Genomic DNA, 24,278 nt, shown 5'->3' on the forward strand with positions numbered 1-24,278 from the left:
TAGTTGTTTAGGTCAGACGGATCAGCTGTAGGTTTCTTGAGTATAGGCGTGACTTGCCCCACCTTAAGGGAGTCTGGAATGTGGCCTTGTTGCAAAGAGCTGTTGATGATCTTGGTCCAGAGAGGGAGGAGCAAGGGGATAAAGTCTTTTACAGCATTAGCAGGTAGAGGGTCTGTGAGGTGATTAGAGGGCTTCAAGGTGCAGAGCAGTTTGTATATTGCTTCTTCTGAATAGGTATCGAAGTACTGCCAGGATGCCTTGTTTTTAGGTTGAGTGTCTGCCATTCTGGTGTGGTTGGGGTATCGGCTTACATCCATGATGAGGTCATTTCTTATGTTGTCAGTCTTTAGTTTAAAGAAAGCAGAGAAGGCTTCACAGTGTGGGGTGTCGTTTGTTGTGCTGTTTGATTGTGTGGGTTGTGCCTTTGTTTGGGTCTTGATTAGCTCGAACAGCTTTCTTGGCCTGTTCTTCGCTTGGTCCAACTGGCGGCTGAAGAAGTCCGACTTTGTGCGCTTTATTCTCCTAAAGTAGGCATTTCTCTTGTTCTTAAGCTTTTTGAGATGCATTGCTGAAGGGTCCGATCTCCAGGTGCGCTCTGCCATTCGCATATTACGCCTTTCGTCATTGAGTCTGTCATCATACCAGGGGTTAGAGATTTTGGTGGAGACTCTTCAGTTGCAGAGGGGCGACTTCATTGACTATTGTATTCATAGAGTCAAGGTAGTGGTCAGTCAGTGATTGAGCATCTGAGGCCCCTGAAGGGGGAAGGAGGAGGTTGCCGATGTGGGGAGGTAGGGTAGAGGGGTTGAGATTCTTCAAATCCCTTTTCCATGCTTTGGTTTTGATTGGTTGAGTAGGGTTAGGTTTAACTTTTTCGTTGATCAAGAAGGTGATAATGTGGTGATCTGACCAATCGCAGGGTAGAATCGCCTCCAGTTGAATAGCGTTCTCTTTGGCAATGATGAGATCGAGTATCGCGCCTTTGTCGTGTGTTGGTTTATCGCATAATTGGGTGAGGTCAAGCGCATTGAGGTAAGTTTTGAGACTATTCACCACGGTGTCTTTCTGATCGTTCCAATGGAGATTGAAGTCACCTAGGTAGACTTGAGTGGTCTGCCGACCGGCATTGGAAGTGATCAGGTCCATGAATTGTTGGGTGAATATGAGATTGTCACCAGGCGGGTGATAGATGAGATGTAAAGCACAGACTTGTTTGCCCTCACTGGTGATGTCGAGGCAGAGGAGTTCACAGGAGGAAAGGGAGGGGGAGGTGACTTGAGTAACGGAGAGGTTGCTCCTAAAAATGCATGCAATTCCCCCGCCCGTCTTGCCAGGAGACCTGTCCAGCCTAATGATGTGATAATTGGGGGGGGACTAGTATGTCCATAATCGGGGTAGAGGCTTCAGTGAGCCACGTTTCCGTTAAAATGGCTAGGTCCAGATCCCTATCTGAGACGAGATCCGCGATGTCGGAGGAATGTCTCTGGGCCGATCTGCAGTTTAGTAGGATGCATTTGAGTTTGGGAGAGAGAAGGGTGGTCAAGCTTTCTAGTGTGAGGGGAACTTTTCTGAGGTTGTTAGGGACGGAGCCTCTGTTGTTGAGTGTTGGGGGCCTTAGAGGGTTTGTAAGAATTGTGGGTATGGGGATGTGTGAGTTGGAAAAGTCTTTTACCGGACCTGGGCCATAAGAGCGTAGGAGAGAGCATAGGTCGCGATCCGACAAGGAGTTGAGAACACGACGGGGGCGGTGGGAGTTATTGCGCACGGGGATAGTAGGCCATTGCTGGTGTCATCGGGGCGAGGGTATGCAGGGAGTGTGCGTCGTTTGTAGGGTAGTGGTATGGTGGGAGGTAGACTGGGCTGTGAGGAGAGAAGGTCTTTGATTGCGTGGATGTCTTTTTTGATTTGTAAGATTTCCTCTTTGACTTGTTGGAGGGTGGATAAAGTCAGGTCAGGAGGGTCATTGGGGAAGGTGTTGGTGGAGAGAGCCGTTGGTGAGTGGTTGAGTAGTGAGCTGGTGAGCAGGCAGGGTATCGGGTTGGGGGGTATACTAGTGTTGTTGAGGGGTTCCGCGGAGCTAATGAGTGGGATGGTATTCAAGGAGTGGACGTGTTTGTGGGCGAGGGGTGTGGGTGATGTAGGTGAGACAGGCGGTGAGTGGGAAGCATAGGTAGTGACTTCAGTGGGAGACGGTGCCGGTGAGTAGAATAGTGAGTGAAGGCTGAGGACAGTGGGGGAGACAGGAGGGTAGTGAGGGCTGAGAATAGGAGGTGGGAGAGAGGGGGATGCCAAGGTAAGGGAGGAGGTATGTTCTGTATCTTTTGTTGGGAGGGAGATAGAGGTGGGAGTGGGGAGGGAGCAGGGAAGGGAGAGGTGTCTGCCGTGGGGGGGATGGGGGGATGGGGGGGATGGGGGGATGGGGGGGATGGGTGGATAAACTCCGAGTGATGGTGTGTGCAGATGTAGGCGTGTTGTGGGTGGGAGTTGTTGTGTCAGGTGTGAGAGACTCGTGAGTGGGAAGGGAGATGGGGAGGGAGAGGTGTCTGTCGTGGGGGGGATGGGAGGGGGGGTGGATAAACTTTGGGCGGTGGCTTGTTCAGATGGTGGTGTGTTGTGGGTGGGGGATGTTCTGTCCGGGGGGGGAGGGATGGAGGGGATATGGGTGGGGATAAGAAGGGTCATGTTAGAGGGGCTGCTAGTATGTGCGGTGGAGTTATTTGTGACTGTTCTTGGGGAGTGGGGGGCGTTAACAGCAGGTGGGCCATTTACTGGGGTGCTAGGGGTAGAAGTGTAGTAGGTGGTGACTGCGACGTCAGGGGTGATAGTGCTGGCGGAGTTCTGGGTGGGGGTCCGCAGCTTGGAGAGGTGCTCTTTGAACTTGGGGAACAGGTTGTCTAGTAATTCCAGGTTCTTGTCCGTGGATTGGATTAGGACAATCCCCTTATTGTAGATGGTAATGGTAGACCTGCCAGGGAAGAGGTGGGAAGGTGTGATGGTGAGACTTAGGACATGAGTTGTTTTCCTGGTGGTGGAGACTGTGAGTAGGGATAGGAAAGTTTTCCTCCATTGGGCTCTGCGTGAGGTGTGGAAGATGATATCAGTATTCAGGGCTCCATTGCCCAGTGAGAAGTGTCAGCAAAGGGTGTTTCAGGGTGTGACCTCAAGAAGTTGTGTTTAAAACGTTTAGTGGCATTTTTGGAGAGAGGAGTGGAGGGGTAGTTAATTCTAAAAGTGTTCTTGCCGTTGAGCTCCATTTTATAGAGGCTGTGGTGTTAGGGGTAGGAAATAGGCCGATAGTACAAACTGTCAGCCGCTAGTTACAGGGCAAAGGAAGACACTAGTGAGTGTCACTAGTGATAGCCTATAATATAAATAATATACTGGAATAAAATAGAATACCTATGCAGGCAGTAAAATACCTGAATCGAAAGTGACAGTAGTGTGTAGTCAAAATATGTGAGGTACATGTGCCAGTAACAAAAAACAATTACAAACAACAGTCAAATGCAGAAAAAAGTATTCTCATTCAGTGCATTACAAATGTTCAAAATAAAGCTAGGAGTGTAAGTGTAAGAACCAAATAAATGAGGTAGCGAACAGTGAATGATAGGGATAAAGGTGAGATAGGTGCAGGTGCAGCATGAGGTAGCGTTTGGTGCCGAACCGGTGAGGGAAAAGTGAAATGGGTGCAGTTTACGCAGAGTGTATAGAGTACTAGTAGAGGTATAAAACTGCAATATAGAGCAGTCACTTAATCGCACGAAGATACATATACACTACAAATACAAATACTAGTATAATACTAACAGAGTATGGGTGCAGACAGAGGCTGCTTGAGTCATAAATGACACTAGCGAGCATCCAAAAGAAATATGAGGTAGCGATCGGTGCATTACCTGTGAGGAGAAAGTGACATAGGTGCAGGGTACAAAAATTCTACAAAGTACAGGTAGGAGTATAATACTGCGATAAGAGGCAGATACTTAATCACACATGTATGAGGTAATAGTCGGAAGATAAAGTGACATGGGTACAGGGTACAAAAATTCTACAAAGTACAGGTAGGAGTACAGTACTGCAATAAGAGGCAGATACTTAATCACACATATATGAGGTAGTAATCGGTGAATTACAAGTGAAGATAAAGTGACGTGGGTACAGGGTACAGCAGTGCACAGAATACAAATAGAAGTACAACAAATGTGTATAATAAAGTAGAAATACAAAATAGAAAAATAAAAATAAAAATACAGTACTGCAATAAAAGGCAGATACTTAATTATAGTGTTTAGATACAGAGCTATGTAGGTGTGCGGTAGTTGATAAAAAGAAAAGTCAGTTCTTAGGGTCTGGGCAAGAGGTGAGAGTGACTAGTCCAGGATGGCCGCCGAAGAAAGAGAAATATCAGTCTAAAATGGCCGCCAAATAGGGGAGATATAGCCGATAGTCCTCTGTCAGTTGTTGTTGCTTAAGACCAGGAAGGGCTATTTCAGTTTCTATTTGAGCAAGCCCAGCTCTGGCTTGCTGGGAGGGAGTCTTATCTCTGTTTTGGTGGTCTTGTGTGGGGGAGTTAAACTGAGAGGCCTCGTGAGTAGCGGTTGTACAGGCGGAACAGGTTGGGGGAATTTATTGTTATTATTTATTATTCATTGGGTTTGCTGGCTGCAAGAAGGGAAGAGCGGTCCATAAAAGAACTTTGTCAAGATGGATCGTCCTCTGTATAATATTCTACTCTTTGGCCGGTAAGGAACCACCGGAGGGTATAAGGGCTCATTCTACAAGAGCTAAGTCTTCAACCTCAGCATTGGCTAGAGGTGTGCCTTTAGAGGATATTTGTAGAGCGGCGACTTGGTCTTCCCTCCACACTTTCGCGAAGCCTTACTGCTTGGATTCCGAAGTATGGAGGGACGGCCACTTCGCGCGCTCTGTCCTCCAAGATTTCCTGGTGTAGCAGAGTGGACACCCTCCTCCGGGAGTGGGGACTGCTGTGGGACTCTATTCACAAGGTGAGGAATCCACACAGCAGATGTATCTATCAGAAGAACAAGTTACTTACCTTCGGTAACGCTTTTTCTGGTAGATACAATATCTGCCTGTGGATTCCTCACTGACCCACCCGCCTCCCCGTTGTCCACTCTTCTATACCAGAGTTTCTGTAATGTAATTATCTTATTGTCAAGGGGTTGTTTATTTCAAATGTTTTATTGCATTTGTTCACACCGTGTGTATTTTACCTTGATATTTGTACTGCGTATACTGTGTATATTTCTACGGTCATTGGTCCGTCCGTGTGCCTCGAAGACACGGAAAAAAGGGCGGAACTGATGTCATCACGCTGGCGTGGGCCTATTGTAGGCGACGGTGACGTCAGCGGAGTCGCGAGCGATGCCGTGCCTCTGTGACGTCCAAGTCGGCGCGAAGCTACAAAAAGAATTTCCGAATGTTGCTGACGCAAGGGGGATATTCACAAGGTGAGGAATCCACAGGCAGATATTGTATCTACCAGAAAAAGGGTTACCGAAGGTAAGTAACTTGTTCTTTAGATGCGTTACAGGTAGGGTAAGGGCATGGACCAATGGGTCCCTGTCCTGGGGTGAGTACACCCCTTATCCTGCCCCTCTCCTGTGGGAGGGGGGCAGGAGCCTAGCTGGGATTGGGCAGAGCTCCCCATCCTCAAGATGGCCAGATCCCACAGTTGTGCTTCACCTCGGCTCCTCCACCTGAGGGGTGGAGTTGGCACCCCCCCCTTCCTGACGTAGTTTTTTCCGCCAGTCTTACCGACAGAGTGGGGGTAGGACTGGTGGGGGGCTGGTTGCTGGGTACAGCAAATGGTATGGAGAAGCTCTCAGAGGCGGCATGCCTTTGAAGCTTCCCCCTGTCCATCCTGGGGGAGGAGACATAGCACCTCATCCAGGATATGCTTTGTTGCAGACCCAGGAGAGCGGGGGGGCTCTCCACCCAGGGGTCAAGCAACATGTCTGCTGGGTGGCAGCCTCAGCAGCCACTAGCCCAGACGTGGATTGTAGGTTCGGGTTTCAGGGGGCATTTCGAAGATGCCCTCAGTCGTGCATTTTACATTAAATACTACATTGGCATCAGTGCGGGTTTAATGTGCTGAGAAGTTTGACATCAAACTTTTCTGATAGATACATCTGCCTTGTGGATTCCTCACCTTGTGAATATCCCCCTTGTGTCAGCAACGTTCGGAATTTTTCTTTGTAGCACACCGGAGTGGACGACGTCATAGGAACGCGGCATCGCGCGCGACTCAGTCTGACGTCACCGACCCCTTATTAGGCCTACGTCGGCGTGATTAGATCAGTTCCCTTTTTTCCGCGTCGTTGACGCTAACGGTTTCAGGGATCTTCTGTAGTTACAGATAGAAACTTTGTTTCTTTTTGTCTGTTACTGTTTCTGTTCTTCGTCGAGGATGTCGTCGAAGAAAACAGGATTCAAGCAGTGCGGCTCGTGTGCCAGCATGATGTCAATTACTGATCCACACGAGGATTGTTTATGGTGTTTTGGATCGGATCACGACGTCAAGGGCTGTCGATCCTGTTCAAAAATGAATCCGAAGGCTCTACGTGAACGAGAAGCGAAACTCTTATTGGCCAAAATTAAGAGTAAAGAAGCTGATAGTGTCATGATCTTGATCTCGAAGATCTAAGTCGAGACCGAAGTCCAGATCGAGGTCTCGATCGAAGTCATCGAAGTCATCGAGGTCGCGGTCGAGGGCCAGATTGGAGTCGGCGTCGAAGTCAGCTTCTGGACATGCTTCGGGTTCCTCGAAGAAAAGACATAAGAGGAAGAAGCATATTTCTCGCCATCATTCAGGATCTTCGGACTCTAAGAAGAAATCTTCTCGGAAACATCACAAAGACTTTGTGTCTCCGTCTCCTGCTGGTGGTACCACTCTGGTACGATCTCAAGAGCATACACCGGAACCGGAAATGGATCCGAATCCGGCTTCGGGTCACTCTTCGGAGCATGAGGAAGTTGTGGAGGTTCCTCAATCTCCGATTCCAGAGGATGAACTGGAAAATCAAAGGGATCAAGGAGAGCTGAATCCAGTACAGCCTCCTTCTAATCCTATGGGTTCTTACCCTTCTTTTCCTGGTCCTGGTCAAGATCCATCGCATTTTCTTAATGCTATGTATGGAGTGTATGCAAGGGCAATGTACCCCACTGGAGCACCTGCGGGTCCTATGGGTCCTTTGTCTTTCAACTTGGGTGTTCCCCAAACTTATGCACCGGCGCCTTTTCTACCTTTCATGCCGACTCCATATCCTTGGATCGGTTCGGCGCCGCCGAGGTCATTGACTCCGCGCGCGGCTTCGCCGACTCCGGAGCGACCTCGGAATTCGGATCGAGGCTCGACGCCGGTTCCTGTTGCTCAACCCTCTGTTGTTCCAGCTCCTCGATCGACGCCGGCTCCGACTCCATCCGAGTCGTTACCGGATCCGTCGACGTCGATCCGTATAGAGTGGTCGAGTCGTAGAGCCCAGCGTCTACTGGAGGAGAAGGAGTATATGGAACCTGAAGTGGAGGAAGGTGAACTTCAGGAACATGATGATTGTTTTGAGGATCTTCATTCTGCTAGCAGTCTTGAACTTTCTCCTGAATGGGGGTTACCTGTGGTTTCAGATGCACCCTCCAAGGATGTGGTACCATACCATATAGTGATTCGGAAAGCTGCTGATTTACTAAACTTAACTTTGCCAACAGTTGAGTTCAAAACTAATATCCTCACAGAAGTCTTGCATTCGCCTTCTTCTATCATTGAGCCTACTCTACCCTTCACTGAGGCTCTGACCGAACCAATTCTAGAAGTTTGGAAAAAGCCTTTGTCTGCACCTGCAGTATCTAGATCGGTGGCAAGACGTTATAGGGTGGCTCCTGGAGATCCTGAGTTCTTGTCATCTCACCCTTCGCCAGAGAGTCTGGTTGTTCAGGCTGCTTGTGCGAATAGATCGGCTGGCTCCTTTCCTCAAGTTCCTGGGGATAAAGACTCCAAAAAGTTGGATCAGTCCGCTAAGATCTTTGTGTTTGCAAGCGAGGGGTACTGCCACCAGAAAGTTCAGAGGCTTTGGCATATCTTCCTTTCAGACAAGGCCAGCAACAGCAGCAGCAACAGAACCCTCTGTACAAGTCTTATAGAGGTAGACAGAAGGGTCGTGGACATAAAGTCTCTTCCTCCTCAACTTCCTCCTCTAATACCCACCCCCTGTGAGAAGTTGGCCTGATATGCAGTGCTCACTATTCTAGTGATCACTATGTATCAGTCCAAACAACCCTTATTGATGATTGGTTGTAAGTCAACCTTATAGACCAGCTATCCTAGTAGCATGGATACGAGCAGTCTAAGGCTAAGACTCTAGAGGGCGTGTTAAGCCAGCTGTTTTACCATCACATTACCCCTTGAACACCAAGTGAAAGGACACCACACAAGTTGTTATGAAAATAAACAGATATTTATTTATAACAAGTCTACCCTGAACTCTTTGAGTCAGGGAGCTAAGCACACAACAAAACTCTTACGAAAATACTTTAAGTTGCACAATTTACACAAATGCCCTAGGGGCACGAAAAACCATATACACAGTAAGTGGAATGCGAACTTGCTAGCAGGTAAGTAATACTTTTCTAGACTTAGGAATCGCTAGGCCTACAATTCTAAACACTGGGATTAGATGCAGGAGGCCTGTGGACGTCGTGTGCAGAGTGGGAACTCTCACGCGTAAGGCGGGAAAAAGTCTATGGAGGCTAGCAGTTGCAAAGTTACTGTTCTCGGGCGAACCCGACTAGGTGGATCAAAAATGGGAGTGGATCCGAACACTTAGGGTGTTGGACTATGCTGGAGCACCGGAGTACTCAGGTTACCTAGCCCAGGGGCTGCGGCTGCATAGGGTTGAAGTTGCGTCGGAAACCCACGTTGAAGATCCAGGAGCCTGAAGAAAGAGTTGCTGGCAGGCGGCCAGTGAAGAAAGTTCGGAGTGATCCAAGCCTGGATCAGGGAAGAAGAAACCTGTAAGCAGAGGGGACCAAGTTCTGAATCACTAGCCAGTGATTTGAGTGGGCACCAGGATGGCACCGGACGAAGTCACCTCAGCCAGGTGAGTGGGCGCTGCTGGGCTCTGCAGTCTCTCGGACCAGGAGGCGTTGTCGGCGACCAGGATGGAGGTGCGAGCTGTCCCACGAAGGTACTTGCTGTCGACGTCGCTGGACCCAGGATTGGGCAACAAGTCTTGGCAAATGCAAGGCCCACGCGGTGGACCTAAAATGGCGTCTTGAGTGGACCAGGAGGGTCCAGGGTGCTCCTCTTTTGGAGGGGAGCAAGGGCTAGTCTGGAGCAACCAGACCAGCAGTAGTTGTCGTCGTGGAGCGTCGTGAGGGGGCCACTAGCCAACGGGCAAGCGACCTGGACAACGCGGTGAGCAGCAAAAAGTAGAAGGGCCCCACGCAGATCTCGTGGATGCAGGGGGGCTGAACTTCGGTGCTGGAGCTGCTCAGGGTCGGGGCTTCTCTTACCCCAAAGCACTCAGTCGAGGGTCACTCGGGAGTCGTGCTGGACAAGCGTCGTGCAGTTCTGAAGATGGCCGGTCCCTCGAGGTCTCGTCACACCCACGGATCACAGCTGGGCTGATGATGCAGGTTGAGGTCAGAGGTGCCAGGGAAGCCGGTTCTCGTCGTGCTGGAGCAGTCTTGATCCGAAGGAGAGACTGGCAACAAACCGCGATGCTTGGTTGGTGCCTGCTGCTGCAGGGTGACTACTCCTTAGTCACAAGGGAGAAATCTTGAGAAGAGTCTTGAGTTCCTTCTTGAAGAAAGTAGTTTCAGGATTCAAGGATGATCTGATCTGGAAGGGGGCCAGTTCCTACCTTTATCCTGCAAAAAGGGGCTGGCACGCGACTAAGTCCTGCCCTATGGGTGGGACTAGGAGGGGGGTGGTTACACCCCTCTCCTTTGGCGGGCTTTCCCCAGATCAGGGGCTGGAGTGCCCCTGGAACTGGTTCCAGCCGGCCTATGCACAGTGAGCACCGGGGTGCCACTTGCAGTCACCTTCCTCTAAAGCCCTGCCTACCTAGAATACACAAAATCCTGTCTGGGACGGTGCTGGCACCGCCCCCGACAGGAAACCCTTTGTCCTTGCCTCCTGCTCTGGGAGGACTCCCAGCAGCAGGAGGGCAGACTTGTGTCTCGGTGGCAGCATCCATTTTGTGGAGCTAAGGCTCTGTCTGACTTTAACCGGGGTTACAGGTTACATACATGTCGTGTCCCTCTAGAAGGGTGGAATGCTAACCCCGTCGCCAGAATTGGCGAGGGGTTAGTATTCCAATTCGTATGACACCTTACTCGACATGTTTTGATAAAGCGATACCAGAGTTGGCATATAACCGCGAGGATTATAATGCACTTAAGAGTATATGGTATGCGATATCATGGAAACGGCTAAGGGATGGATCCCGAAAGCCGTAGACAGGCTCAGCTCATGCCAGAGCACTATCTCACACGATTCCAAGCACTCTGCCTTCAGGATTGTCAAGGCCTGCCATAGGAGTGACTGATAGGAGATCTGTGTCCATTTTAGGGTTAGATATAGGTATACTATATCTAAAGCAAAGGGTGATTACACCACCTTGCCCCAGCTGTCGTGCAGCCAGTTGTGTCAGATTTGGGTGGCCAGCCAGGGGTGGCATAATACATGCTGCAGCCCCTGGTAGGCCCTGGGTACACCTATGCCCTGGGTACCTAAGGTACACTGTACAGGGACTGATAAGGTGACTCCGTATCCAATTAGATATGTACCTAGGGTACATGGAATCCATTTTACAGAGAGCAGTAGGCCTGGGGTCCTGAATAGCAGGGCCCCAGGTCAACTAAGTCAGAAAACCAGCAAAACACCAGGCAAAAAGTTGGGGGCAACCATAGTCGGGGATCTACCTTCCTACACCCCCCACCTGCAGCAGCAGCAAAGCAGCCCTAGATCCGCCATTCCGGATCATGCAGGTACGGTAGGGGGTCGGCTTACTCATTTTCTACGGGATTGGGAATCTGTTACATCAGATCTTTGGGTTCTCAATCTCGTAGAAAATGTGTATGCCCTTCCCTTTCGGGAATTTCCTCCCAATTACCCTCCTTGTCAAGGTTATTGTTCGGAGGACCACCTGCTTCTCTTGCAGGAAGAAGTCCTGGCTCTTTTCAGAAAGGGTGCGATAGAGGTGGTTCCGGAGCAGGAGAGGGGTCAGGGATGCTACTCCCGGTATTTTCTGATCCCCAAGAAGGATGGCAGGCTTCGGCCAATCCTGGATCTCAGGATTTTGAACTTGTATCTGAAACAAGAAAAGTTCAAGATGCTCACTCTTGCGCAGGTTCTTCAAGCGCTGTTGGAAGAAGACTGGATGGTGTCGATCGACTTGCAGGATGCTTATTTTCACATCCCTATCCTGAAGTCGCACAGGAAGTATCTCCGTTTTACGGTGGGTTTGCAACACTACCAGTTTGCGGTCCTTCCGTTTGGACTTACTACTGCGCCTCGAGTTTTTACCAAGGTGATGGCAGTGGTGGCATCACATCTCAGAAGGTCGGGAATTCCTGTATTTCCGTATCTGGACGACTGGCTCATCAAAGCAGTCGCCCGAGAAGGTGCTCCATCATCTGCAAGAGACAACTCAGTTGTTACACATGTTGGGTTTTTCGATAAATGTACCCAAGTCTCACCTGGTGCCCTGCCAGCGCAACCTGTTCATAGGTGCTGTACTGGACACAACTGTATGTTGTGCATGCCCTCCACCTCAAAGGATTCACGACATACAGGAAATGATTCCTTTATTTTTCAATGGAGCGGTCATTCCAGTCCTGAAGGTCCTTCGCCTGCTCGGTCTGATGGCTTCTTGCATTCTGTTGGTCAACCATGCACGCTGGCACATGAGGGCACTCCAGTGGTGCCTCCGCAGGCAGTGGTATCAGCACAACGGAGATCTCGGGGAGTCAGTGAGGATCTCCAGAGAAACTGCGGCGGATCTGTCCTGGTGGAGTGTGGAAAGCAATCTTTCTCAGGGAAAGCCTTTCCAACTGCCTCCATCGGTGGCCACAGTGATAACGGATGCATCCACTCTAGGGTGGGGTGCTCATCTGTGGGATCTGGAAGTCAAAGGTCTTTGGTCTCCAGAGGAAAGGTTGCTTCATATCAACCTTCTAGAGTTACGGGCAATACGTTTGGCGCTCAAGGCCTTCCTCCCTTCCCTTCGCGGTCAGTCGGTTCAAGTCCTGACGGACAACACGACCGCGATGTGGTACATCAACAAGCAGGGAGGAGTAGGGTCGCAGTGTCTCTGCAGAGAGGCTCTGCGTCTCTGGTCAGGACCATCAGATTTGTCTGATGGCAAATCATCTGGCCGGAGTTCAGAACGTTCGTGCAGACAGTCTCAGTCGGCAGTTCTCTGCCGATCACGAGTGGAGGCTCCATCCAGAGGTAGTTCACGACATCTTTCAGATGTGGGGGACTCCTCGGGTGGACCTGTTCGCCACTCGCGAGAATGCTCACTGCCCGTCATTCTGCAGTCTCAAGTATCCGATGCAAGGAGCTTTGGGGGACGCGTTTCAGTTGAGTTGGGGAAATCAACTTCTTTACGCGTTTCCTCCCATACCCTTGATTCCTCGGGTTCTGAGGAAGATTCGCCAAGACCGGGCCCGAGTCAAATTGGTCGCCCCGGATTGGCCAAGAAGGGTGTGGTACACGGACCTTCTCCACCTCTCCTCTCACCCGCCGCTCCGTCTCCCTCTCAGGGCAGATCTCCTCTCCCAGATGGAGGGGCAGGTTCTACACCCCCACCTCCAGACATTACACCTTCATGCCTGGAGATTGAACGGGGCAACCTGAACTCTTTTTCTCTCCCTCACGATGTGGTGGATGTTATTCTTTCGGCCAGGCGTGACTCCACCAAGTCCATCTATTCGTACAGATGGTCTAAATTTGTTGTTTGGTGTAGGGAGAAGGCTGTTGACCCTTTGAGGGCTCATCTGTCTGATATTTTGCAGTTTGCTCTCTTTGGCACAGCAAGGATTTGCTGTTACCACAGTCAAAAGTTACCTTTCGGCGTTATCGGCTTTTTCTCTGCTTGCCGGACCAGCCGTCTCTTTTTAAATCTCCAGTTGTTTTGAGGTTTCTGAAGGGCCTCACAAATAAGTTCCCTCCTTCTCCATTTATTGTTCCTCAATGGGACTTAAATCTTGTCTTAACTTTCTTGATGGGTTCTCCCTTCGAACCCTTACACAAGTGTCTCATGAGGCTTTTGTCTTTCAAGACTGTCTTCTTAGTAGCAATCACCTCGGCAAGGAGGGTGAGTGAGCTTCAAGCTCTTAGTTCTAAGCCCCCATTCCTGACCATTCATGCTGAACGAATGGTTCTTAGGACCAGGGCTGCTTTTTTGCCTAAGGTGGTAACTCCCTTCCATCTAGGACAATCCATTACCCTTCCTACCTTCTTTCCTCCCCCACATCCTTCCAAGGAGGAGGAGAGGTTACACCGTCTGGACCCCAAGAGGGCGGTGTCTTTTTATCTGGATAGAATTAAAGACTTCCGGATTGACGACCAGCTGTTTGTTGGTTTTGCTGGCTGTCGGAAGGGCAGATCGGTGCACAAGCGCACACTTTCCAGGTGGATAATCCTGTGCATCAAGACTTGCTACTCCCTGGCGGGTAAGGACCCTCCTGAGGGTATAAGAGCTCATTCTACCAGAGCAAGGTCTGCTACTTCTGCATTGTCTAAAGGTGTACCTGTTGAGGACATTTGCAGAGCCGCGACTTGGGCCTCCCTCCACACTCTCGCGAAGCACTACTGCTTGGATACCGAGGTGAGGGATGGCCACTTCGCGCGCTCTGTCCTCCAAGATTTCCTGGTGTAGCAGAGTGGACACCCTCCTCCGGGAGTGGGGACTGCTGTGGGACTCTATTCACAAGGTGAGGAATCCACAAGGCAGATGTATCTATCAGAAGAACAAGTTACTTACCTTCGGTAACGCTTTTTCTGGTAGATACAGTATCTGCCTGTGGATTCCTCACTGACCCGCCCGCCTCCCCATTGTTCACTCTGCTATACCTTGTCTTTTTTGTATATTTATTTGTATATTTATTGGGTTTTTGATACCTTTGCTACGCACTATGTGTGCTATTATGGTTTGTATGTACTGTGTACACTGTATATATATGTATATTTCCTGTCATTGGTCCGTCCGGGTGCCTCGAAGGCACGGAAAAAAGGGCAGAACTGACGTCATCACGCCGACGTAGGCCTAATAAGGGGTCGGTGACGTCAGACGGAGTCGCGCGCGATGCCGCGTTCCTATGACGTCGTCCACGCCGGCGTGCTACAAAGAAAAATTCAGAATGTTGCTGACGCAAGGGGGATATTCACAAGGTGAGGAATCCACAGGCAGATACTGTATCTACCAGAAAAAGCGTTACCGAAGGTAAGTAACTTGTTCGTCAGTCTTCAGTGTAGCTTTTATGGTGCTGTGGAGTTCGTAATGACAACCTCCCAGCACCATATACTCTTACTGGCATCACTGCACTTAGTGTCCAGGAATGGCCCTGGGTACTGTAGAGGCACAGGGCTCCTGCACCTGTGCCCACACCACTGGCATAGGGCACCCAGCTAGAGGGGTGGCTGATGTATGCCAGGGCAGTGTTTGTGGGCATGGCACACAAGGATGTGTGCCATGTCGACTCTGTTTAGTTCTGCACCAGGACACTTCGCCTGCAAAGGCAGTTGTGGGTGACAGGGCCCCTAAGGGTGGCACAATAAGTGCTGCAGCCCTTAGGGGTCTTCTATGGTCACAATGCCCTGGGTACCTAGGGTATCATTTATCAGGGGCTGACATGTGGCCAGAGATGCCAATTGGGTTGTGTTTTTGGGGAAGGAACACAGGCCCTGGGAGCCTGATTGGCAGGGACCCAGGGCACACCAAGGGAAAATGCATCAGATGTCAGGCAAAAAGTGTGTGTGTGTGGGGGGGGGGGGGGGGGTTTACTGCAACAGAAACCCACTTCCATACAACACTGAAGTTAAATACGGTACTAAGACTGTTTTTGAGGAGAGCAATTTCAAATCCATGTCCAAGATTTCTCTAAAATACTGAACTTCAGAGTTCCACAACATCATTTCAGGAGAAGTTCTTGAGTAGAGGTGAGTTGTGGCACCGTCTACTGGCATATGAGCGCGATTGTAAAGTGTCAGTATCCAGTCTGGCGCCTAAGGGGATTCAAGGTTTCAGGATTCTGTAGATAGTTAGAATATCTATTAGAAATATTGTTACCAAAGGTAATACACTTTTACTTCTAGGCATGTTTAAAATTTTTTGCAACCTTGATGAAAGTGCGGATTAAATGCTGTTCCGAAAGTCAAAAACTTTTTGGTGCCTTGTCTATCCTGGCCAATGTAATTTTCAGTGCTCCCTCAGCCCTAAACACAGCGTTTTTCAGCAGCACCTGGTGTTGGTGATTTAGTAGTGAACATTTTTTTAGGCCCTAGTCCAGAGGGGGGGGGGGGGCAGGAGATCGGTGGTCATGTAAGGAATCTGTCAGAGCCACACCATTTATCAAAATAATTTTACTAAATGTAAGTTACGTGTTCTTTAACTTACCAAACCTTCCTCTTGATCTATCTTGTACTTTGAATCTACCTTTAAAGTGTCATTTCGTACGATTGGTGTAATGCTCTACTTTGAGCTGGACAGTTGTGAGATCAGTTGCTGGGGGTCTCACTCTGGCGTTTCTATTCTATCCTAGGTGGATCACTCCAGTGTTGCTGCTCATTGATTTCTATGAGAAGATGTCCATATCATCGAAGAGAAGATCTCAGATGAACAAGGTATGTTCTAGCCTGACACTTGGGATATACATCATGAGATCTTTATTGATGTAGATAATAACTGAATAGCATTGCCTGTTAGTAGGATAGTGCAGCACTTTATAAGAGAATGTTATTGAAAAAGAAATGCATGCTGTGAGAAAGTGCCCTCTTTCTGCATGGTTGCCCCAACGTTTTGCTGATGTGATTTGTCTGAGTGTGCTCTGGGTTCCTGCCAATTAGGTACTCCGGGCCTATTTTCTTTCTCTAAAACCTGCATTAAAAACAAAACCGAATTGGCATCTCATGCCACAGGTCCGACCCCAGTAAATGGTACCACCGGTACCCAGCGCACTGTGACCAGTTGAGACCTCTAAGGGCTACAGCACGTATTGTGCCACCCTTGGAGGCCCTGTACCATTAAACACACACACTGCCTGTGCAGGCCGCGTGTTTTGATGCAGGACAAAGTGAAGAGTCGACTTGGCACACATCTGTTTGCCATGCCTACAACCCACTGCCCTGGCATAGATCAGTCACCCCTCCAGCTGGGTGCACTATACCAGTGGTGAGGGTACAGGTGCATGAGTTCAGTACCCCTACAGTGTCTAAGTCCATTCTTAGCCATTGTAAGTGCACTGCTGCCGTTAAGAGTATATGGTGCAGAGTTTGTCATTTCGAACTCCACAGCTCCATAAAGGCTACACTGAAAGCAGATAAGTTTGGTATCAAACTTCTAAGCACATTAAACCCACACTAATGCAAGTGTGGGATTTAATGAAGAATGCACACAGTGGGCATCTTAGAGCTGCCCCCTGAAACACGACCTACCACTAGTGTCCAGGCTGAGAGGCTGCTTTCAACTGCCACCACCAGACATGTTTCTAAACCCCTGGGTCGAGAGCCTGCTGTTCTCTGGGGCATGAAACCATGCACATCCTGGGACGAGGTGCCAAGCCTCCTCCCCAGGTTGGGCAGGGTCCACGAAGGGGAAGCTTCAAAGGCTTGGCCCCTTTGTGAGCTTCCCCAGGCCACTTTCTGCTTTCAGCATCTGGTCCCCACTGGTTCTGACCCCCACTTTGGGCGGGAGAAGCTGTGCAAAATTCAAGTGAGGGAGAGCGGTGTGCCCACCTCTGCCAACTCCACCCCTCAGGTGGGGGAGGCGAGTTGAAGCACAACTCTGTCCCCACCATCTTGCAGATGGGGGACCCAGCCAACTAGGTAAAGACTTAGTCTCTTCCAGGGGATCCGCATCAGTCATAAGCACTAGAATATTCCCACCCATGCGCGGGAAACCCGGAAACACAATCATATATGTGCCCCACATAAATGTATCTATCTATATATCTATATATATATATATATATATATATATATATATCTATCTATATATATATATATATATATATATATCTCCCTCTATATATCTATATATATATATCTATATCTCTCTCTATATATATATATATTCCTTCCTAGTACATACTAGACATATCTCTCTCTATATATATATATATTCCTTCCTAGTACATACTAGACACAAGAGAAACCTCCCGATTGTCGATTATACTGAAACTGCTGCAGAGCAATTCATTGATATTGATAAAGGTGTGTTCCCTTATTTAGGCACAGTTGTAAATAGTAAGCTAATTCGTAGATTAACAAGAACCCTCGAAGCTGTAGTAAGTGAGACTGCCTCCGCTCTAGGTAATTTAACTGAAGAGCAATCTGCTATGAGATTTGTCGTTTTACAGAATCGTCTCGTCCTTGACGTCATACTGGCCGATAGGGGCGGGGCCTGTAGAGTCATCGGATCTAGTTGCTGCATTTTCATTCCAAATAACGCGCCGTCTGTTTATTCAGCTATAACCAGACTCCAGACTTCCTAGTACATACTAGACATATCTCTCTCTATATATATATATATTCCTTCCTAGTACATACTAGACACAAGAGAAACCTCCCGATTGTCGATTATACTGAAACTGCTGCAGAGCAATTCATTGATATTGATAAAGGTGTGTTCCCTTATTTAGGCACAGTTGTAAATAGTAAGCTAATTCGTAGATTAACAAGAACCCTCCCTCTATATATCTATATATATATATCTATATCTCTCTCTATATATATATATATTCCTTCCTAGTACATACTAGACATATCTCTCTCTATATATATATATATATTCCTTCCTAGTACATACTAGACACAAGAGAAACCTCCCGATTGTCGATTATACTGAAACTGCTGCAGAGCAATTCATTGATATTGATAAAGGTGTGTGTATATACACACAACGCCAAACCCCACAATCCTCGGGATTTTTTCAATTTAAAAAAAAATAAAAAAAAAAAAATATATATATATATATATATATATATATATATATATATATATATATATATATATATATATATATATATATATATATATATATATATATATATATATATATATATATATATATATATATATATATATATATATATATATATATATATATATATATATATATTGACTCCCCATTTTATCATAAAAGAATACATTAGAAACCGGGAAAAACAGCAAAACATGTTTTGAATCTGTTGTAATGCTTAGCAGTCAGAAGAAAACTCTCACATAGGACTGAAAGCATATACAGCTCCCAGGCTGCATTGCAAAAACATAGTCTGAAAAGACTGAAAAGCTAACTCATAGCAACATAGAAATAAAATGGCACCGTGCCTTTAGGGCAGTCATGACCTCCAGTTTCCCATCATGCCTCAGGGGTGACATATCAGTTCTTTCCGGCTCCTTCAGGAAGGATCCTGGTCGAAGAATCGTGATCCTCTGCCGTCGTCAACCCGGCGACGATCGGCATCGAGGAACAGAAGCCCTCCGCCATAGTCAACTTTGCGACAATCGGCGTCTAGGAGTATCAGCCCTCCGCCGTCAAGCCGGCCTCCACAGACTGTCTTCTTGAAGACAGATCTACCTGCGGACTCAGTTATCATTGCGGCTGCGAGGAAAACTAATGCTGAGGCTACGTCTGTATCGGTTCTCCCCGATAAAGCAGGTCCCAGGACTCTTGGGGAAGTAAGGATCTGAAAGAAACAGGCTAGTGTTAGATTACTTACCTTAGAATATCCCCAGGCGTCAGACTGGATCCGGAAAGTTTTGCGTAGCAGTACCCCTGCGTGTCGTTAAACGTAGTCTGTGGCTCCGCGTCAGTCTTCGGCGTCGTTGGCGCCGGAATGACATCGTCTGAATACTTAGACACCGCCCTCGCACGCTGACGTCAGTTTTTCTTTTTTCCGCGCCAGCAAGCGCAGATCCGGGAAGAGAAGTACTGTGGTAAATAAATAAATAATACCCTATTTTTGACTAGACATATATCATAACAGATAGCTCAATAAATAAGAGTCAAGATTCGAGGTAGTAGGAGTTTTGCAGGTTTAATACAGCATAAGGACAGGAACAGGACAACCTGCATAGGAATAGGATGACAGGGCCCAGCAGCTGCTGGGGCTGGGTCTGGGATGAGCGCGCTCCCTTTTAATAACATTACATGAGCATATATACATAACGCAAACACATAGCATTACATTGCAGTAGGCGTAGCAGTGGGTGGAGCAGAAGGCGTGACGCGTAGCAGTCGCGAAAGATAAGAGTAAAAAGAAGGTGTAACTCAGACATGTGATGCAAACGTAACAGAATATGTCATAAATGGGCGGAAACATAGGAGGGGGCTACCTAAGGAGCCGGGACCTCTAACCTAATGGTGCGCGCAAACTGGCAATGACGTGTTACTAGGAGAAGCTGGGGGCTATGAACTCTGTGCTAGGAGCAGAGACTAAAGTCTGGAGGGTCGGAGCGACATGTACCTAAACCCTATCTAGTATCTGATGTTTAGGGAACATGTTGATATAAACTAGAAATCATGAGGGGAAAAGCTAATTGACTCTAAGACTAGAGCATGCATTTATTCTACATGTAGTGCGTGATGAAGAATATTAAATGACCATTAAATACAGTATTTCTCTTAATATGGAGCCGCATAGACTAGACAATGACGGAAACTATTGATGCAGTTCAGTAGCTTAGGAATGCAGAGAAGGAGGACTAAACCGATAACGGGAATCATAACATAGTCTTGGCAGACTCAGAGACTGAGCCAAGCTGCACCGGGCACTGCGAGGCAGGAAGTAAGTGAAAGGTCGAGGATACAGGTGGGGGCTGTATCCCTCCTCAGCGAGGCTTCAGGAGACAGGAGCTGAATCTGATGTCCGGGCCCTGTTGAGGCCTGGAAACGGGGACTTTATAATGAAATAACGTACATACTGAGAAACGTGGCAACATAGCTTTACATAGGCCTGGTATTCGTAGTATTCACGAGGACTGGAAACTGGCATACTAGAGGAGGACACAACTATAATTGCGTCATTAATCGGACATGGGGAATAACATATGCATATTGGTCATGCACACATAACATATGATGGATGACACGTAGGGACACAGAACATGACAAAATTTACTTTTCCACATTCCCTCCTTGTCACTACGTTTCCATCAGGAAACATCAATACTCATGATACCATCTATCATTTCATACAGTACCATTTGTTCATCTCGAATTGTCTTGGAACGGGATTTAGAACGGGGCTTGGGACTAGGAATACAAGAGGTAGCACACATGCCGCAAATCGCAGGGCCACATTGTATACAGAGGCAGCAGCTGAATATGATCGCTACTGCGATACCTAGAAAGGACAGGACTTTCCATCCCCAGGCGGAAATTATATTCCAGAACCAACCGGACCATGTCCAGGTGCCTGGATCCTGGTGTAACAGATGGGCAATTTTATGGAGTCTGGTTATAGCTGAATAAACAGACGGCGCGTTATTTGGAATGAAAATGCAGCAACTAGATCCGATGACTCTACAGGCCCCGCCCCTATCGGCCAGTATGACGTCAAGGACGAGACGATTCTGTAAAACGACAAATCTCATAGCAGATTGCTCTTCAGTTAAATTACCTAGAGCGGAGGCAGTCTCACTTACTACAGCTTCGAGGGTTCTTGTTAATCTACGAATTAGCTTACTATTTACAACTGTGCCTAAATAAGGGAACACACCTTTATCAATATCAATGAATTGCTCTGCAGCAGTTTCAGTATAATCGACAATCGGGAGGTTTCTCTTGTGTCTAGTATGTACTAGGAAGGAATTCCTATGGTAGTCAGGTGGGGCTAGGAAAACAGGTGGCAGTAGGAAGGCAATGTAACAGGTTCCCTCCCAATCGAGGGGCAGACGAACATATGCAGTTTGACCACAAACAAAATAAGAATGACGTGAAGCTTTAAAAATAGATTTCCCACTGTCACTATACTGGATAATAGTAGTACAATCACTATGTCCTACGTGTACAGAACCATAATTACGGACACATAATTCGCCTTTGACTGGTAGTACTGAAATAGCAGGTGAGTCTGGAGTAGTATCAGACTGAACATTCAGGACCATGAAATTCGAAGAATAGTTACCTAAATTATACACTTCATTTTCTAGATCTAAACCTGTTCTGTGGGGGAAACCTTGCTTGTCTGGGAAACATGTGCTGTTAAGAAAAGACATATCTGTTAAGGATGACGTTAACGTGGACCATGCTCCACACGAACCATTATGTGAGAACGGATAAGGAAACAGTGGCAGAACTCCCTTCGGTGTCTGGAAAGGGGGGAGTCGACCACACACCCAACAATTAGTGGCATTGCTGGTCTGGTGTGAATAATGTAACATGCGGATAAATGTATTGTTACGCATAGCGAGGCGGTATGAATATTCATGAGGAGGCAGATCGCTAAACGTGTGTTCTACTGTAACATTAGAAGGCTTATTTACATGAGGAACTGGAAAACACAGGAAAAATGCGTAACTGGTGCAGGAAATCAAAAGGCTGAGAAATAATATGAAACTTAGAAAAATGATACATCGAATTGAGTTTTGACTTACTCTCTCACTATGGGGGTCTATTTTATACATGTCAGAAACAGTCTAACCGTTTCACCTAGGGGAGGACTTATACAATCAAACTGACTGACTTATTTTACTAGACCGGAGTTTCTGTTTACACTCCTGTTGCGGAGTTTTCTCTAACAGGGGAGGGGTTGTGTCAATGTCATTTGCGGGACAGTCCTTAGGAACAATGTTTTGACAAGTTTTGATATCCTGGGAAATGTTCTTGGAGACCGGCTTTAATCCGTAGAATTTCTTGACGTGCGAAAGGTGCACCCAGCCGCGGCGTCCTTCCAATTTCACAGCTGTACGGGTGGTGAGGAGGACCTGACGGGGCTCCTTCCAACGTGGCTCCAGCGGACTTGATCTGTCAAAGTTCCGGACGAGCACCATCGAACCTGGAACGATCTCATGCGGTGCCACCTCGGTATTGTCTGGAAATGCGGCGGCAACCTGTGAACGACATGAGTTGAGGGCAGACATCAAGGAAGCTAGGTAATCTGTCAGCATATTACATGAAACATCAGTAATACTTCGGGGTCTAGGAGTACCCCACATGTTAGGGGGGCGGCCGAAAACGACCTCATACGGGGACAGACCTGATCTGGAATGTGCGACCATGCGCATATAAAACAAAGCGACTGGCAGAGCTACTAGCCAGTCTACACCTTTCTCTTGACAAACTTTTGCAATTCGAATTTTCAGGGTCTGATTATGTCTCTCGACTAGACCGGCTGCTTCAGGATGGCGTACACAATGAAACTTCCACTGGTACCCTAACAACAGGGAAACGTGCTTCATCAGTTCAGATGAGAATGGCTGACCGTTATCAGAATATACGACTCTAGGGAGTCCATATCGAGGGAAGAATTCACGAACCAACTGCTTGGCAGTGGTCGCGGCTGTGTAATCTGGGACTGGATATGCTTCTGTCCATCTGGACAAAGCGCATACAACTACAAGAACATACTTGAAACCTCGACATCGCTCCATCTGAATATAATCCATCTGGAGGACCTCAAAAGGGTGGTCAGGGGGCTGGAAACCACCTTGTTCCACCGGGACACTTTTACCTGGATTAAACTGACAACATATCATACAGGTACGGACTTTCTGCTTGGCTGCAGCTCGTAAATGCTTGTTGAACCAAATGTTCTGGATACTGTCTAACATTGCTTTTTATCCTAAATGTGCTGGACTATGTGCGGTATTAATAATGACTTGAACCATAGAGTCGGGGAGAAACCATGCGGTCCTACCCTTTGTTAACCATCCTTGATCTGTCTGGACCCCTCCTTGTTCAGACCACTTCTTGGTTTCATCGGGAGTAGCATGTAACTGGATATCTATGACATCTTGAGTAGGGTCCTTAACGGTCATACATGTAGTCGGATCTGGAGTGTGTGTCATGTTAACTGGAATGTCTGGAGTCTGTGCTGTAAGCTTGGCTGTGCGATCTGCTAGATCATTACCTTGAGAAATAATGTCAGTAACTTTCGTATGTGCTTTGCATTTCATGATAGCAATGGATGTCGGTAAATGTATGGCATCTAACAGAGCTTGAATAAGGAGACCATGCTGAATCTTGGTTCCATGAGAAGTCATGAAACCTCTCTCCTGCCAGAGCACTCCAAAGTCGTGTACAACTCCAAATGCGTAACGTGAATCTGTGTAAACATTAACTTTCAGGTTCTTGGCGTGTATGCAGGCTTGTGTCAGAGCAACTAGCTCTGCTGCTTGAGCGGACAGGGTATCAATACGGTGTGTTTCAATAACTTCGGTGTCAGTAGTCACTGCATACGCGGCTACTAGTTCTCCTGTACTAGTCCTCATACATGAACCATCCACATAAAGTGTCAGGTCGGGATCTGGTAACGGAATGTCTGTCAGGTCTTGTCTTGGCTTTGTCGTAATGTTGACTACTTCCACACAGTCGTGTGCGGCAGGATTTGAACTAACTGATGGTAACAGTGTAGCAGGATTCAGGATGTTGCAGCGTCTAATTTCTATGTGTGGCTGAAACAGGGTCAATTCATAACCTGTTAAACGTGCAATTGTCAAGTGCTGTGTTTGTGTTCGGTTTAAAAGAACTTCCACGGAGTGTGGGACTTGTACTGTCAAGGAGTGTCCTAAAACTATGGAATCACTTTGTCTGATAGCTAGTGCTGTGGCTGCAACTGACTTGAGGCACGCAGGCAGAGCCTGGGCGACTGGATCTAGTGTGCTCGAAAAATAAGCACAAGGCTTGTTTTGTCCTGCTTGGTCTTGTGTGAGAACAGATAATGCTGTACCTTCGCGTTCAGTAACAAAAAGTGTAAAAGGCTTACTGTAGTTCGGTGTAGCTAGAACTGGAGCTTGACATAAAGCTTTCTTTAACTCGTTGAAACTCAGTGTATGTTCAGATGTCCAAGGGAGGACAGTCGGTACGGCTGCC

The 24,278-nt window shown here is 47.7% G+C and overlaps 1 protein-coding gene across 2 annotated transcripts in view; it reads left to right on the top strand.

Moving 5' to 3' along the window:
* HUWE1 (HECT, UBA and WWE domain containing E3 ubiquitin protein ligase 1) overlaps positions 1-24,278 on the top strand; it is a 1,655,742-nt gene that overhangs the window by 610,210 nt on the left and 1,021,254 nt on the right. For both annotated transcript variants that reach the window (XM_078664564.1, XM_078664565.1), the window contains one exon: positions 15,787-15,868. In XM_078664564.1, coding sequence (XP_078520690.1) covers positions 15,787-15,868 — 82 coding nt within the window. The remainder of the gene's footprint in view (positions 1-15,786; positions 15,869-24,278) is intronic.

Source organism: Lissotriton helveticus, chromosome 10, assembly GCF_964261635.1.
Source record: "Lissotriton helveticus chromosome 10, aLisHel1.1, whole genome shotgun sequence".
Taxonomy (NCBI): Eukaryota; Metazoa; Chordata; class Amphibia; order Caudata; family Salamandridae; genus Lissotriton; species Lissotriton helveticus.